Source organism: Coenobita brevimanus, chromosome 27 (genome assembly GCF_032717465.1).
Source record: "Coenobita brevimanus isolate Jiangsu-jjx chromosome 27, ASM3271746v2, whole genome shotgun sequence".
Classification (NCBI taxonomy): Eukaryota; Metazoa; Arthropoda; class Malacostraca; order Decapoda; family Coenobitidae; genus Coenobita; species Coenobita brevimanus.
In genome coordinates, this window is record NC_136980.1 from 25,824,268 (window position 1) to 25,840,598 (window position 16,331).

At 40.9% G+C, this 16,331-nt stretch overlaps 1 protein-coding gene across 1 annotated transcript in view; it reads right to left on the reverse strand.

The window, feature by feature from the left end:
- LOC145394517 (uncharacterized) overlaps positions 1–16,331 on the reverse strand; it is a 160,748-nt gene that overhangs the window by 99,900 nt on the left and 44,517 nt on the right. The window contains 4 exon segments of the mRNA XM_080268358.1: positions 1,222–1,330; positions 1,760–1,820; positions 2,204–2,305; positions 8,851–8,981. Of these exon segments, the coding sequence (XP_080124484.1) occupies positions 1,222–1,330; positions 1,760–1,820; positions 2,204–2,305; positions 8,851–8,981 (403 nt within the window).

A 16,331-nucleotide genomic window follows, 5' to 3' on the forward strand; every position in this document is an offset into this window, starting at 1 on the left:
GGGGGGCAGACGTGTGCGACTAACCTGACCTCTGAAGGCAGATTGTCGTGTATCACGAATTTCTGTCCGGAGGTGTACTTCATCTTAAAACATACTTCCATAATTACTTAGACTCCACCAATTGTCTTCACCTAGTTTTGAGTATGAATATGAGTTTTAGCTGTTCAGATATTTCTTAAATGATTTAATACTTTGAGTGCATACAAATTATTTTTGGCTGCTTGGATATTCCTTGAAGCAGTAGAACTGTTCATAGATATTGAGCCAAGATGGTTAGCTGAAATACTGTCCACGTCTAAGGATTAAGACATGTGATAACTCACTAGCTCGCATAACACATTCATTCATTGCCGACCGTTTTATATTCTGTAATGTGCTCTTCTGCTATTATTTTTGTAGTATATTTTCTAAGGCAGGCAAATATAAACATACTTTCATAATTTAATCAGCAGTAAGATTGACCGATATCTACGAGTATGAAAATAGAATTCTCATTTCATTTAGCAGTCGATGAGCGAATGACACTGGTTTGATACTACGTAAATTCTGGTTGCTTGTGGGAGGTTCGAAGCTGTAACCTGTCGTCCGGGAAGGAGGGGCCGAGACTAGCGCCCTCCACATTGGGTGTATTACGACCTTCTGAACTGAGCTGTACATTGGAAAAGTGCATACAAAAGAAACAAAAATCCCGCTACAAAGAGCAAAAAGAAAAAGGGATGCAGGGAATTTCAGAGTGAAATATTGCGATTCTATTTGCCAGAAAAGTCAAAATGGGATGGATGAAATTAGTGATACTGATGATAGTTTGGAAAATGATTGTACAGATGAAACATATTGTTCTAGTGTAGAAAAAAAGAGGAAAAATATCAAGGTATCACGATAACTGTGAACTTGTTACAAGAGAAGCTGATCGATTTGGTGTGAGTGATAGAGGTGCCGCTTCAATTGCCACTTCCACTCTGGTGGGCGCTGGACTTGTTTCACCTTAAAACAAGAATTTAGTTGTAGACAAGTCAAAAGTAACATGTGCCAGAATATCAGACAGAGAAAGACTTCAGCATATAGAAAAGGAAGACACAACAACACTGTAGTTTGATTAGAAAACAAAACAAAACATTAACATTGGAAGAGAGAAAAGATGAAAATGGTTGTCTGTCCATTCACCAAGTATGCAGATTTGAGGAACACATTCTGTTCATTAAAAAGACAGGCTCTGAATACCTTGACCATGTAACTCCTGGTGGGGGAACAGCAGCTGCTATTTCTGAGTGCTTGATGAACTGTGGGCTGAGGACTGAAATGCTTATTGCAGTAGGGTGTGATAGTACATCTGTTTACACAGGGACAAAGGCGGAGCAATAAAACTGATTGAAGACTTTCTTAACCGTCCTTTGCAGTGGCTTATATGTTTGTTACACTTCATTGAGCTTCCATTTCGGCATATATTTAAACTTTCGGATGGTGAAACCTCAGGGCCACAGCAGTGAAAAGAAAAATTGGGAAGTAGATAGGAGAAACAGTTAGTAACCTCCCTGTGGTAAATTTTGAACCAATCCCAGTAGATGATGTGAAGAAGTTTCATGAGACCTATTCGGAGCTAGATTTAAGTAAAAAAAAGAAAAATATATTCTGACTAAATGGTATGCAGTGTCATCTGGAAAATTTCCTGCATCATTCTCTTCAGCTGAACCAGAACCATTAGCACATTGAAGATGGCTGATAGCATGTGCAAGAATTTTGAGACTGTATTGCTCAGTACCTCTTCCTTCAAAGCCACTGAAGACATTAGCTAAATATTTGATGACTGTATACATGCCGTCCTGGTATGAGATTTAGAAAAAATTCTTCCTGTGTCAATGGCCCAAACCATCTATTCAGTGCTGTTACCAAGATCAAGTATATGTAAGATGAATGTTTGGGAACATATAAGGCTGCTACCCAGGCTATTCAAACAAATGCTTTCTAAGCCCATCCGGAAAACATGCTTTTGGGTACGGCATTTGATGAAGAGATTGACATCAGAAGAAATGCTGTGAAGAAAATTCTGCTGTAGCAGCAAGAAACAACCCGAGACAAGACAGAAGATAATTCAAGGCACTAGAGATAAATTTGGGGGCAGATCATTATACTCAAATGATCAGCTGGGATGTGGTGGATATTACAGAACCACCACTCCTCAAGAATTTTACTGATGTTGAACTACATGATTCGGTTGGAAGTCCTTAACTTGTGGAGAAGCTGTGTCCAAAGTATCCTTGCCATACTCAGTCAGTTGAACACACAGGAAAGCTGGTGACTGAAGCATCTGCAAAGTTTATGGTTAAAGAAACACAGATGGGTATATAAGAAACACTTTCAAGTCATGACAAATAACGCCAACATTCGAATCATAGAAGGATTTCAAAGTAGAGTAAATCTGGCCCGGTTTAATGGAAGGGTGGATGGAATGGGTTAGGTGTGGAACTCCATTTGCAGCCACCTCCTTGCGGTGAGTTCTGGGTAATGCATGGTCACAGTGTTCTAGATAAGAGCTACATAATAAAGTTTCCAGGTGCCACCTCTTACTGACATGATACGGATAGAACATTTGCAGTTCTCTTGCCTTTATATAGGAGCAAGTTTTTCCCTTTATTATAAAAAGAAAACTGGACTTTATTTATTTTATGGATTTTCTTATGACTCGGTCTTATATATATATATATATATATATATATATATATATATATATATATATATATATATATATATATATACTGTCCTTCAGCCTCTCTCCCGGTGACGACTCAAGGTGCCTGGAACCACTGTCTGACTCTCTTCTTCTTCATTTCTGCAACATTCGTGGCCTTTCCTCTAACTTTTGCTCTGTTGAGCACCACCTCTCCTCCTCTAAACCTCACCTTCTTTTCCAAACTGAGACTCAGCTGTCTTAGGCAACTGACAGCAAACCTTTTTCTGTATCCTCCTACTTTCTCTATACTCATTTCAAAGCCAAAGGTGGCTGTTGTGTATATATACGCAACAACTTATCTTGCTCTCGTGTTCCTGAACTCGATTCTTCTGAATTCTCTACACTCTGGCTTCGGCTTTCCTGTCATTCTTTGACTAAATATATCTGTGCTGTTTACTTATCTCCTAATTCTACTGACTATCAAAAATTCTTTAACTATCTTACTTCTACGATGGAACACATTCTATCCATTTCTCCTTTCTCTGAAATCTCCATTCTTGGAGATTTCAATGTTCACCACCACCTTTGGCTTTCCTCTCCTTTCACTGATCCACCTGGTGAACAAGCCTACACCTTTTCTATCCTTAATGACCTAGAGCAGCTTGTACAGCACCCTACCCGTATCCCTGACCGCCTTGGAGAGAGCTCCAGCATACTTGATCTCTTCCTTACAACTAATCCTTCTGCTTACACTGTTAATCTTTTCTCTCCGTTGGGCTCCTCCGATCACAACATTATCACCTTAACCTGTCCTATAGCTCAGGTACGGCCTGCGGACCCTCTATAAAAACGTCATCTCTGGCACTTTGGAGCTGCAGATTGGGAGGCCCTCAGGCAGTACTTCATTGATTTTCCCTGGAATGATTATTGCTTCCATGGCCAGGAGCCATCTGGGTGTGCCTTGCACATTACAGAGGTTATTCTCTCGGGCATGGAAGCATACATTCCTTTCTCATATCCTCTGACTAATGCACGAAAGCCTTGGTTTAATCACGCTTGTTCTAATGCTGTCCACAACAAGGAGAGGACCTATAAAAGGTACCGGAGCCAACCCACCCCTGAATCACATCTTTTATACATTTCTGCCCGGAATCGTGCTAAGTCTGTTCTTTGCTCTGCTAAAAATAATTTAATCCGTACAAAATGCTCTCAACTCTAACTCGAACTCTTCCCGCTCCTTCTGGCACTTTGCCAAAAACCTATCTAACAACTTTACTTCATCATCCTTCCCTCCTCTTTTCTACTCTGATGGCTCTGTAGTTATTTCTTCTACTGATAAAGGAGATCTCTTCGCTCAGACTTTCTCCTCCAATTCCACCTTAGACGATTCCAGTGCTGTTCCTCCCTCACTTCCCCCCTCTGACTTCCTCATGGCTAACATTAAAATTTCTTCAGCTGATGTATTATCTGCCATTGCTGGCCTCAGTACTGATAAGGCATATGGGCCTGATGGAGTCCCTCCTGTTGTTCTCAAGAACTGTGCTTCTGTGCTTACTCCCTGCCTAGGCAAACTCTTTCGCCTTTGTCTGTCAATTTGTACCTTTCCTTCTTGCTGGAAGTTTGCTCTCATTCAGCCAGTCCCAAAGAAGGGTGACCATTCCCAACCTTCTAACTATCGTCCAATTGCTTTAACATCCTGTATCTCAAAAGTTTTCGAGTCAATTCTTAATAGAAAAAATTTAAAGCATCTTTCCTATCACAACCTTCTTTCTGATCGTCAGAATGGGTTCCGTCAGGGACGCTCCACAGGCTATTTTATCACCTACCTTTCAGACTCCTGGACATCCTCCTTTCGGGGCTTTGGCGAAATCTTTGCCATTGCACTTGACATCTCAAAGGCTTTCGATCGAGTCTGGCATATATCTTTAATTTCCAAACTGCCCTCTTACGGTTTCTATCCTTCTATCTGTGCCTTCATCTCTAGCTTCCTTTCTGGTCGTTCTATAGCCGCTGTTGTAGACGGCTATCGTTCTTCTCCTAGATCTATTAACAGTGGTGTTCCTCAGGGCTCTGTCCTATCACCAACTCTCTTCCTTTTATTCATCAATGACCTTCTAAGCTATACATCTAACCCTATCCACTCATACGCTGATGACTCCACCCTTCACCTTTCCATTCGATTCCCACAACGTCCATCTCAGCAGTTACTTCAACAGGCAAGGGATGAGGCTATGGCACACCTAATGTCTGACTTGGCTTATATCTCTGACTGGGGTAAAAATAATCTGGTTGTTTTTAATGTATCAAAGACTCAGTTTTTGCACCTATCAACCCGATAAAATCTTCCACAGGTATACTCACTTATGTTTAATAATACTCAACTTAATCCTGCATCATCGTTGAACATGCTTGAGGTTTCATTTGCTCGGGACTTGTCTTGGAAAGATCATATTACATCTCTTGTAAAATCTGCTTCCAAGCGATTGGTTGTGCTAAGCCAACTCAGTTCCTTCTTTACCCCTGCACAATTGTTGACTCTATACAGGGGTTTTATCTGCCCCTGTGTGGAGTAAACTCTCATGTATGGGGAAGCTCCCCACATACAGCTCTTCTCAATAGGGTGGAGTCAAAGGCTTTTCGTCTCATTAACTCTCCTCCTCTTGCTGTCTCCCTTCAACCTCTGTCTCTTCGCTGCAGTGTTGCATCTTTATCTCTTTTCTATCGCTACTTCAATGGTCACTGTTCCTTTGAACTGTCTGCTTGCATTCCTCCACGTCTACGATGGGCGTGTAGCACCCACCTAGCAGCAAACTCTCACCCATTTTCTGTCCAACTGTCTAATGCAAGAGTTAACCGTTACTCCCAGTCCTTCATTTATGCAACAGGTCAACTCTGTAACTGTCTCCCTCTCTCTGTATTTCCTGCTTCCTATGATCTCCAGTCTTTCAAACGCAGTGTGTCCAGGCATCTCGAAATGAATGGATCTTGAATTTGGCTCTCTCTTGTATTTTGTTTTTCTCTTGGAAGGAACAGTATTGCGGGCTCATTGCCTTTGGTTCCTTCTTCCTCACATAAAATATATATATATATATATATATATATATATATATATATATATATATATATATATATATATATATATATATATGTATATATATATATATATATATATATATATATATATATATATATATATATATATATATATGTATATATATATATATATATATATATATATATAGGTAGATAGATAGACAGATAGATAGATAGACAGGTAGATAGACAGACAGATAGATAGGTAGAAAGATAGATTAATCGATAGACAGATAGATAGATGGATAGACAGATATATATATATATCTAGATATATATCAGCTTTTGGTAGATAAGCAAATTTACCACTAAATTCCTTAATGTCCAAGAAAGGCACCTATAATTAAATTCTGCATATTTTTCATAAGATACTTAACAGTATCTGAACAAAGGAAAAGAAATTGAATTTCTGCTCACAGCTCGTGTACCATCGAAAGTAAACCCTAAGCCTGTCATGCCACTGATGGAAAAGTGCCATTGTGTACTGCATGACTCACAGGTTACTACCTGTCTGCCACAGGTCCTTGACAGAAGACTGCTGTGTCGGTATCGTTTTTGTGTTTAGTTTCATTCTATCCACAGAGATATGATATTATGGTCCAAATATTCTGCAAGTTATAATTCATGCATTTTACCAATTAAGAGTGAGCAGGATCTGGGATACGAATGTATTAGTGGCAAATAATAATTACAGCCTTAGTTCACACCTAAAATGGTGAAGTAAGTGCTAGGAGACAGATAAGAGTCGATGGTTACTGGGTAAAACAATTATTTATTTTTCATTGTAAGGCGATTCCGATACGACGCCGAATATCGTATAATTTTTCACTTCGGATACAGATACCGATTTTAATATGCTTTTGCATGCCGAGCTATAACAGTAGGTTTAGCAAGAACTCTTCCAGTCTGAGTGGATTTACCTTGGTGCTCAACAAGAGGTTGACTTCACATATCAAGCAGGACAGCTAGAATGTCAAAATAAATAAACCACATTGGACCTGAGGTTAGTGGAAAGACAAGAGGAATGTTTAAGGAAGCTGCCAATAGCATTCTTATTGGCAATGGTAATCTTAAAATTAATTTATGGATAGCATTCGGTGAGAAGTATGTTTAGTATTTTCCTAATTTCGTTGGTTAAAGAACCTTAGTGTGGGAACTTTGTTTACAAACGCTCATTTTCGACTGTGTGTACTGGCTTGTTTGGGAAAAGCTTTGAATTTAGAAACCTGCTTAACCCGCAACATGCCGGCAGACTTTGGACCCTCATGGTGCCAGCCAATTTTTGACTATTTTTTTCTTTGCTAAATAGGTTAGAAGTGATGAAAAAACATGGAGAACAACCATAAAAGTACTCACAGAAGCCATGTAGGTCGATTTTGAGGTCGATTCTCCCTGAGCAGGCAGAAAACTTCGGAGTAATGCCCATAGACTTCATCCCCCGCTGCTGCCACAGAGCAAGAGGAGGCAGAAGCTCTGCATTTTCTTCATTGGTAGCTATGCTATTCGAGCTAAGGACACTCTTGTTGGGTATATATTGAGGCCTAAAGAGTCAGGTGAGGCCTAGAGTGCTCGGGAATATCCCACCCGTTTTTTTTGTGCCTAATTTGTATTTTCGGGTTTTGGCATATATATAAAATCGCCAACGTGCAAGTACGTCGCTGACACTGTCCGCGCATATAGGGGCCGACATACATGTACAACTCCAGCACGCGGTTGGTTAATAGTTTCTCAAAAATATAGACGGTGTACTTACAGTATCAATGGAAAAATTTGGAGTGGAAAGTGAGCCATATGGAAACTGAATTGTACTCCATTTGGAACAAGATAGTTATACTGTTTTCTTTAAGACTGTTTGGGATGTAACTGAAGATAGGAAGTTTATGCTTAGGACGGTGAAAGCAGGTTTGTTTGAGTAGAAAGTTTTCCATTAAATGTAAACAGGGATTGGTGGGGTAGCTATCTCCAACAAGCTGTACAATGATTTCCTGTTCAGGCCAACTGAAGTGAAGGTAGAAGTACTGGTGTTGTTTGTGATGAGTCGAGTCGCTTCATGCAAGGGAACATCAAAGCCAGCAGAAATCTGAATTGTATATTTATTTGTTCATAGGAAACTGACCAGGGGAACCAAAAATATTGTTTTATTATAACTAAAGGTACCTTTAGATGAGATGTTGGGTCTTGAAGGTATGTTAGACATATAATCTTCGGGGAGACCATAAAGATAACCAGAAATAGAACCAGAAGCATACAGGCTAATAGGTGCTACTATAGTATACGGTCTACAGAGATTTTTACACTTTAGCACTCGGTTAGGATACAATAGGTTAGGATGGCTAGGTTAGGTTAGGTTAGGTATAGGTTAAAACAAGACACGATAGGACAGGATAGGATATGTTAAGGTTAAGTTTGGACGGGTTAGGATAGGATAGGTTAGGTTAGGTTTAGTTAGGTTAGGTTAGGCTAGGCTAGACTAAGACAGGACAGGGTAAAATAGGACATTCTATTCTATCCTATTGAACTACATTCTAAAATGTCCCATTAGACCACTCGCTATAGTGCAAATGTCGCGGTAGACGACACTTAATAGAAGCACCAACTAACAGTCATTAGTAGTGTCACCAACTTCATCTTTAATACTTCGTAGCAATCTGTTTAGTTTATATTCATGCTTAAGGATGGTAGAAGAAATATCAAAAATAATGACCTTAAATTTAGAGGTGTCGCTAAGAATATAATTAAGCTTAAACTCAAACTCATCCTTGATCAAGTTAACTACGCCCCTTCCTTTGTCGGGAAAGGTAATAATTATATCATAATATTTGAGTGATTTCAAAATCCTGTGATAAATGTAATCCTCCTTCTCTTTCACATGTTTATAGTACTTTGAAAAAGATTTTTTCTTTTTAGCTACAGCAACTACATTATGCCGCACATAAATCAAGTCTTGGTTGTAGATGTTGTATTCCTTTAAACCTGATCATTATCTCTCAAAAAGTAAGAAGTTAATATAGTTTAAAAGAAGGGACAAAACATCGAATTAGCGTCAATCGTTCAGTCAATATAGATGAAGTCATTTTTAATCCCTCCACAAGGCCTTTGACTAGGGAAGAGAAAGATGTGTATGGTGATCACATGCCGTATCCTCCCGTCACCTCAACACAGGCTCCCACAATGTAGCTGCTCCGCTCGCCCAGCAGAAACGCCACCACTTCAGCCACTTCTGTATTTGGCGAGAAAAAAAAAACATAAAAAAATAATATAAACATTTCTAAAACTAAGCAAGTTTGTTAAGTTCGTTAAGTTTTTCTGTTACCCAGAACTGAAAATAGGGACCTGGATGTAAATCGATGGTTGTGTGTAGTATTCTGCGGGAATGTTTGGGTGATTTCCTTCACCGTCACACTTGTATGTGTTTGTGACTGTCCCTTGCCACTAAATACTGCCCACGCATGTTGGGTTGAGCCTCGATACTTGTTTCTTCAACTGAAAATCAACCCCTAACCAACTAATTCTTCCCATGTCCCCATCCTTTCTACCGACTAAGTGGTAGTAGTAGTAGTAGTAGTAGTAGTAGTAGTTGTTCCCAAGGCAGTCTGGCCGAACAGCCCCGAGTCCCTTAGGAAGGCCATGGCCGAGACCGGGCTTTCCCACAGAGCTCATGAAGAAGTGATTGTGTGCAATGCAGTCTTCCATAATATGCTTAATAGTATGGGGTGCTGTGTTACATCCTGGACAGGCATCAGCGACGGAGTCATCCAGCCTCTTCTGGTAGCTTAAGAGGGCTGGATGGTGGCGTCTTCGCCGTGGGTCTACCCCCCAGAGGCTGTCGAAGACAAGGGGAGGACAGCATGGAGGCCAAACCACCGCAACCCCCCCCCCCCGGCCCCTCACGGGGCCCGAGTACCTGGGAGTGGCTTTGGTCGCCCGGGAAAATACAGACTTAGTAGTTGGCACAAATATCTAGTTCTTTCCTTTTCCGTCACACAGAGTGTATCGTCATTGGAGGACTGGCCTGAAAATTTTGATAGAATGTGTTAAGTATGATAACAATGGAGCTTTGTGATTGAATCCAAGATTCATCAGTCTTGTAGTGTGATTCTGCTTGCTTACTTGGTTTTACTTCTCAGACCAACCTCCCCAAATGCCTCTCATCGTACATTCAGCCCTCATCCTCTACCTTTTATCTTTTATATACCGGTAATATCATTTCTAACATCAGTCCAACCTTCAGATTACGTTATGTAGCCCTGCTTTGGCACAGAAAATATAATTGCAATTTCATCATATGAAAACGAGGAAGGTTCTAAAACAGAACTTCATTTTCAGGCATTTGATCTAACTATAGCTTTATGAGATACAATGGATATAAATGAAAGGCCAGCTTAGAAGTGTACATATTAGACTTATGACAAGTAAAATTAAGGTAGACAGGGTTCTTTCTTCTCCCCCCCCCCACACACACACAAATCCACTGAATGTCCCAGTACTGGCTCACTTATTTGCCGAGTCATTGTACTCTTTTGATTGATGAACGCTGGCATGTTTCAACCCACATATGTGGGATGCTGAAGGATGGGGGTATTAATGATGCCCGGGGTGTATCTAAGGTGCTGTTGTTTTGCTTCTTGGGTGTGTCTGGAGTGTATCTGAGGGGTTTGTCCAAAGACAAAATATGTGTTGGAATGTGTCGGGGTCCTGGATACGTTCTGGGTGGATGCAGTTTTCAAAGGTCTGCTGAGATGAAGGCGTCTGATGGCACCAAGCTAGTGGTCACAAATTTAGTTTCTGCACTCACTTGATGCGGTGCTACCTACTTCTTCCTTCACTTTTATCATTCTTTTTCTGTGTCTGCCCACCTTTTTTCAAATATCTCCCATCATTCCTGTCACTTATTACTTTTCTTTTCAGGTGGCATTTCATTGACAAACCTAGTGGCTTCCTATAAGCCAGGAAACCATTTACAACGCTGGTTGGTAACCATATAACCAACCCAAACGTCCCTACATGTCAGCAGATGGGCAGGTGGAGGGTTAGTGCCCCTCCCCGTAAAACAACAAACTCTAAAACAAACGGCCAACCTTTACGGGATTGTGGCATCTTGCTACTGATAGACAGATAGATAACTTTCTATATCGACTGATGACTAATACTTTCTTCTGTAATCATAATGTGTCGTGTACCAGTAGGTGCAAGAAAAAGTACCATGTATGACAGAACCATTAATAATAGTGTATCCAGAAGCCAGTAAATGTTATTCAGGAGATTAAAATACAAAAAACTTGCAAAGTAGGTGAGCTTTCATTCACTGATGTGTTTTGTCCAATTGTTGCTATTATAATAAACCTGACAGTCACACAGTCCTATTGTAAAATACTGTATTATTTATCGAGGGGCAAGATACATTCATACAAAGGCGCCTACACGCACTTTTGCCACTAGGTCACACTTCGCCAGACAAGTATCGAACTACAGACGATTTTCAATCTGGTCGACTTCCATATGGTTGAATATAGCTTAAGAAAGACCCATTCAGTTGGATGGGCTAAGGAAGGCTATATTGTTGAACCCCTCCAGTTCGAAACCTCTCTCACGATCTGTTTAGAAAAAATATCTGGAGACAACACGAATAAAATACATGAAAATGTTATGACAGAAAGTAGTAAATTTTCAACAATTCGATTCCTCCACTGCTAAATTCCCCATCCAGACACTTTTGTCTATATTAGGAAAGGCCTCTCATATTTATCGGTTAATGAGTTAATAAAGGCTGTACCTAACCCACAGTTCAATATATCCCCTGGAAAGAGTATGAACATAGTACAAAAAACAACCTCATGGAAGGTGTTAATATCGGTTGTTCGAAGCCTCCTTTGTTGAGTTCAGCATCCTGCTTCGAATCTTCTGAACCCCTGAAGTCCCCTGCTCCGTCTTTATTATCCGTCCCCGCCCTGGAGGAGCTCTGGGACAGGTGTTGTTTTCACTCATTTTCTCTGTTTGTTTGCTTGTTTGTTTGTTCGTCTGTCTGTCTGTCTGTTAACAACTTTACGCGAAAACTACTGGTGCGATTTTCACTAAAATTACACAGATGATGGGCTATGGCCTTCTGATCACCTGATTAAATATTGGGCCAAATTGGGCCAAGACCCAGACTGTAGACCCAAAAAATGTTAAAAAACGGGGATGCGTATTTTTTTTCGCCGTAACTACTTTCAAATTCGTTACAGACATGAAACCTAAACCTAATGGTGCATCTTTCAAATCTGCTTCCTATAACTGCCTCTTCACATCAGGGGGGGTCATCCCCCAGCTTGCGGTAAAGGGATCAATGGCGAGTGGGTCGGGTCTAAAGCTTCAAATGAGCATAAAATCGTCAATTTTTTTGTGACATCTTTGACTAGATATCCGATTTTGTTTATACGTCAGCATTAAAATGAAAGTCGGTGACGGGTTTGCTGTGCCTTGGCACCGCTTCTTGTTCACGTTCAGATGATTTTATGCAGGTAATTAAATCTCTCTCATTTTCAAGAAATTAATGAAGGCTTAATCTAACCACTTCAATCGAACTATCTCTCTTAATATGAATAAAACCATCTAAAGATAAGAAGAATAACAAGAAGGGTAATCTGTGCAAGAGGTAATTCCTATTATTTGAACCCTCCTTCAAAGAGTTAATTATCCTGCTTCATATCCACTGGTCCCTTTAAGCTGGCCTGCGAATAAGAGATGTCCCATACCGTGATAGGGTTAACAGTGACCGTATTCACACTATAGCGGTATTTTCGTCCTGCCCTTTGAGCGGTCATAACCAGTCGCGACACGAGGCTTCCCGTGACGTGATTGGTGTAGAAATGTCTCTTGTCAAAATGGCAGCAGGAAAATGTGGCTAATGACACAGCTGAACGATACTGATTGTCGTTAGTTGGAATAAATACTACAAAGGACGCGTCCACGACAGGGTTTACAATAATAATATTGCTCTCTCTCTCTCTCTCTCTCTCTCTCTCTCTCTCTCTCTCTCTCTCTCTCTCACACACACACACACACACACACACACACACACACACACACACACACACACACAAACACCATTCAAGTTCTGTCCCACCTTTCCCACCACACTTATTCCCCAAGTGCACATACAAAACACCTACTCTAGTCGATATCTACATCTACACATCCCTCACATACACCCTCATTCGACACAAAACCATTCTGGAGAAGGAAGGAAGAAAACATCATCATCATCATCAGCCTAGCCTCTTTTTCCCGTCCAAGGATAGAGGATGAACTATTTATGTACAGACGATGTGAATCTCTCAGTTGATCACAAGTATTATTCTCATAACTCTTCTCTCTTTAGTCATTCAAAACAACTCTCTTTTTTCCCTTTACACTCATACCTCTCACTTACATCCCCTCAATCGCATTTCTTACTCACACTGTTATCCATAATTACACATACTTACCCACTTACACATACTCACACCTCTCACCCATACCTACATCCGCATCCCCACTGACATTTGCATCTATACCCACCTTCACCCACACCTGCCTCCACCCACACTTACACTAACATCCACAAACACAACCACCAAAGCATCACACCCTTACGCATTTATACTCACTTCCACTTAAATCCACGCTTACCTACACCTACACTCACTACAATCACATTCACATCCACTTCCATATCCACATCCACATCCACATCCATAATCACAACCATCAAAGCATCACTCCCATTTATACTCACCTGCACCTAAACCCACACTTACCTACACCCACAATAACTACACTCACACCCTCTTGCACCTACAGTCATGCTTACTTACACCCCCATCCCCACACCTACAATACCCTTTTTACTCTAACTTGTCCTAAAATTTCCCTCCATCCATTTCGAATGCTGAGTTGTAACAATAGATTAACAATAGGACATGGTGTTAATCATAAAGAAGTGCTATATGCAAGATGCAGAGCCGTAGTATCGTCTTATTCTGACACTGACCTACGTGAATTAACATGCAAAAAGACGGAAATGTAGGCCATGTTAAAGTAAAATGACTTTAACACCCACTGACTCAGAGATGAGCGATCAAAGACAGAAGATGAGTGACCTGGGGGTAATATATTCCAGGAAGGGCATCTTCATAACATGCATTTACATAACATTTGAGTGAAACAACACATTTTCTCAATCATGGGTTTTTGATCAAATGTTGCATGATAAGGGCGATGTATGATCTGGCATTCACTTTCTTAGAGTGAACATGATGTACCGTATGATGTGGAATGGTAGAGCAACAGACAAAATACCAAGGAGGACCCTGCAGAAATAGCATAGCAGTCTGATATTCCTGACTATATTTACGATTATCATCGGGCTTTCCTTGAACCACATATCCAGTATTTGTATAATTATGCAGGTATGTGAGATTATGGCTTGATCCTTATATCTGATTTTTCAGTTCAGTAATTTTCATTCCGAGATTATTACAAAAAACTATTCCTGATAGGTGGTGGGGCTCCCACCATCCACTCAGTGCTTGTAGTGCAAGCTGAACATGACTATCCTAAGTGAAAAGCCAAACAGTGTTATTTAGTCCACTGCCCACTTACACAGAAGTAATTAAGGAGCCGTGACTACCGACTAACCTATACACAACGTCAGGGCAATCATCTGGCTCCGAAAAAAGGCAGGGTGAGGGTACTATGGTCGAAATACAGCGCGTTTACCTACACCAGGGTGAAGCTTAAGGAATCATTCATCAGATTTTTCAAAGTGAACCCCGGCTGTAATATTGATAGTGCCACCAAATAAGACATATCAGACTTGTTGTGTATGGGGACCAATGACGACGTTCAGGGGACCTGGGCTGCCCGAGCTCCAGAATAAAACCTCTGACCCAACCCCCCTAACTGGCCCTTATTTGGTAATTCGGATTATGTCGATGGGAGAGAGAGACAGGTTAGAGCCTGAATTCTTTATTTTCTCTAACGTGTCAGGCTACACAGAACCCATCGGGCCGAATGCACTGGTCATTAAGACAATTTATTATTCACTTATTTATTTTTAACTTTTTTATTTTTACATTTCTTGTTCATTTTATTTCAATTTTCTTGAATATTTTATTATTACCCTCAAAGCATATGACAGGGTGGATAGACAAAGGTTGTGGAAAGTATTAAGAATATATGGAGTGGATGGGAAGTTGTTGAATGCTGTGAAGAGTATGTATGATGGTGTTATGGCTGCAGCGCGTGTGGATGGTGAACTGAGTTAATTTTTCTCTTTGAAGGTTGGGCTGAAACAGAGATGTGTCATGTCTCCATGGTTATTCAGTCTGTACGTGGATGGGGTAATAAAAGAGATACAAGGTAGGGCAGTGGATGTTGGAGGGGCCCTAGTGAGAGAGGGTAGTGTTTGGAAACTCCCTGTACTATTGTTTACAGATGATACTGTGTTGCTAATTGAATACGAAGGGGAGCTGCAAGGCTTGGTGGATGAGTTAGGGAGAGTGTGTAAGAAACGGAATCTAAAGGTGAATGTAGGGAAGAGTAAAGTGATGGTCTTTGAGAGAGGTGAAATAAGTGAATGTACTTTGAGGTTGGATTGTGAGGAAATGGAAAATGTGAGTACGTTTAAGTACTTGGGGAGTGTGATGAGTAAGGAGGGAAGTTTGGAGGATGAAGTGCTTGAAAGGGTGCAACAAGGAAGAGAGGTTGCTGGCTTCTTGAAAGCAGTGATAAGAAACAAAGAAGTGAGCATGAAAGTAACAAAGTTGCTGCATGATAGTATTATGATACCAACCCTGACGTATGGAAGTGAAGCTTGGACGTTGTTGGAAGTACACAAGTCAAGAATGAGAGCAGTGGAAATGAGTTATTTAAGAGAAGCTTGTGGATTCACATGGAGAGACAGGCTGACAAATGAGGATATAAAGGTGCATTGTGGTGTGGATGTGGATGAGATAGGAAGCGTTAGGAGGAATACACTGAGGTGGTCTGGCCATGGGAGAGGATGGAGGGTGAGAGACTGACGAGGAGAGTGTATGTGAGTGAGGTGGAGGGGGGAGAGGGAGGGGGAGGCCGAGGATGAGATGGAGGAATGAAGTGGAGAGGTATATGAGAGAGGGGTGTGTGGGTTGGGAGCAGGGCAGTTAAATGGAGGGGGACAGGCCGACGTGGAGGCGATTTGTTTGTGGCCACCCCGTGCGGGATTGAGGCGTCTGGCAGTAGATAGTAGTAGATAGATAGATAGACCCACAAAACCAGAGAAAACAAAGGTAACACCGTAACACTGCTAACTTTAACAAATATCGCTACGTCACGCTGGCGGCTAGACACAAAAAGCTAAACCTAACTAAATATTCATACTCGTTACACTGATGATTATATTCCTCGTACCTCGACAAACAAAACACCATCAACTATGTAATGCCCCTTTACATTACACACCTACACTCATCACCTGCTGACTGTCAGGCGAGGCATATGCATTAATACAGGGGACCTACCGGTAACATGAAAGAGAGCCAAATAAGTCTGGAAATACTCGATGCACATC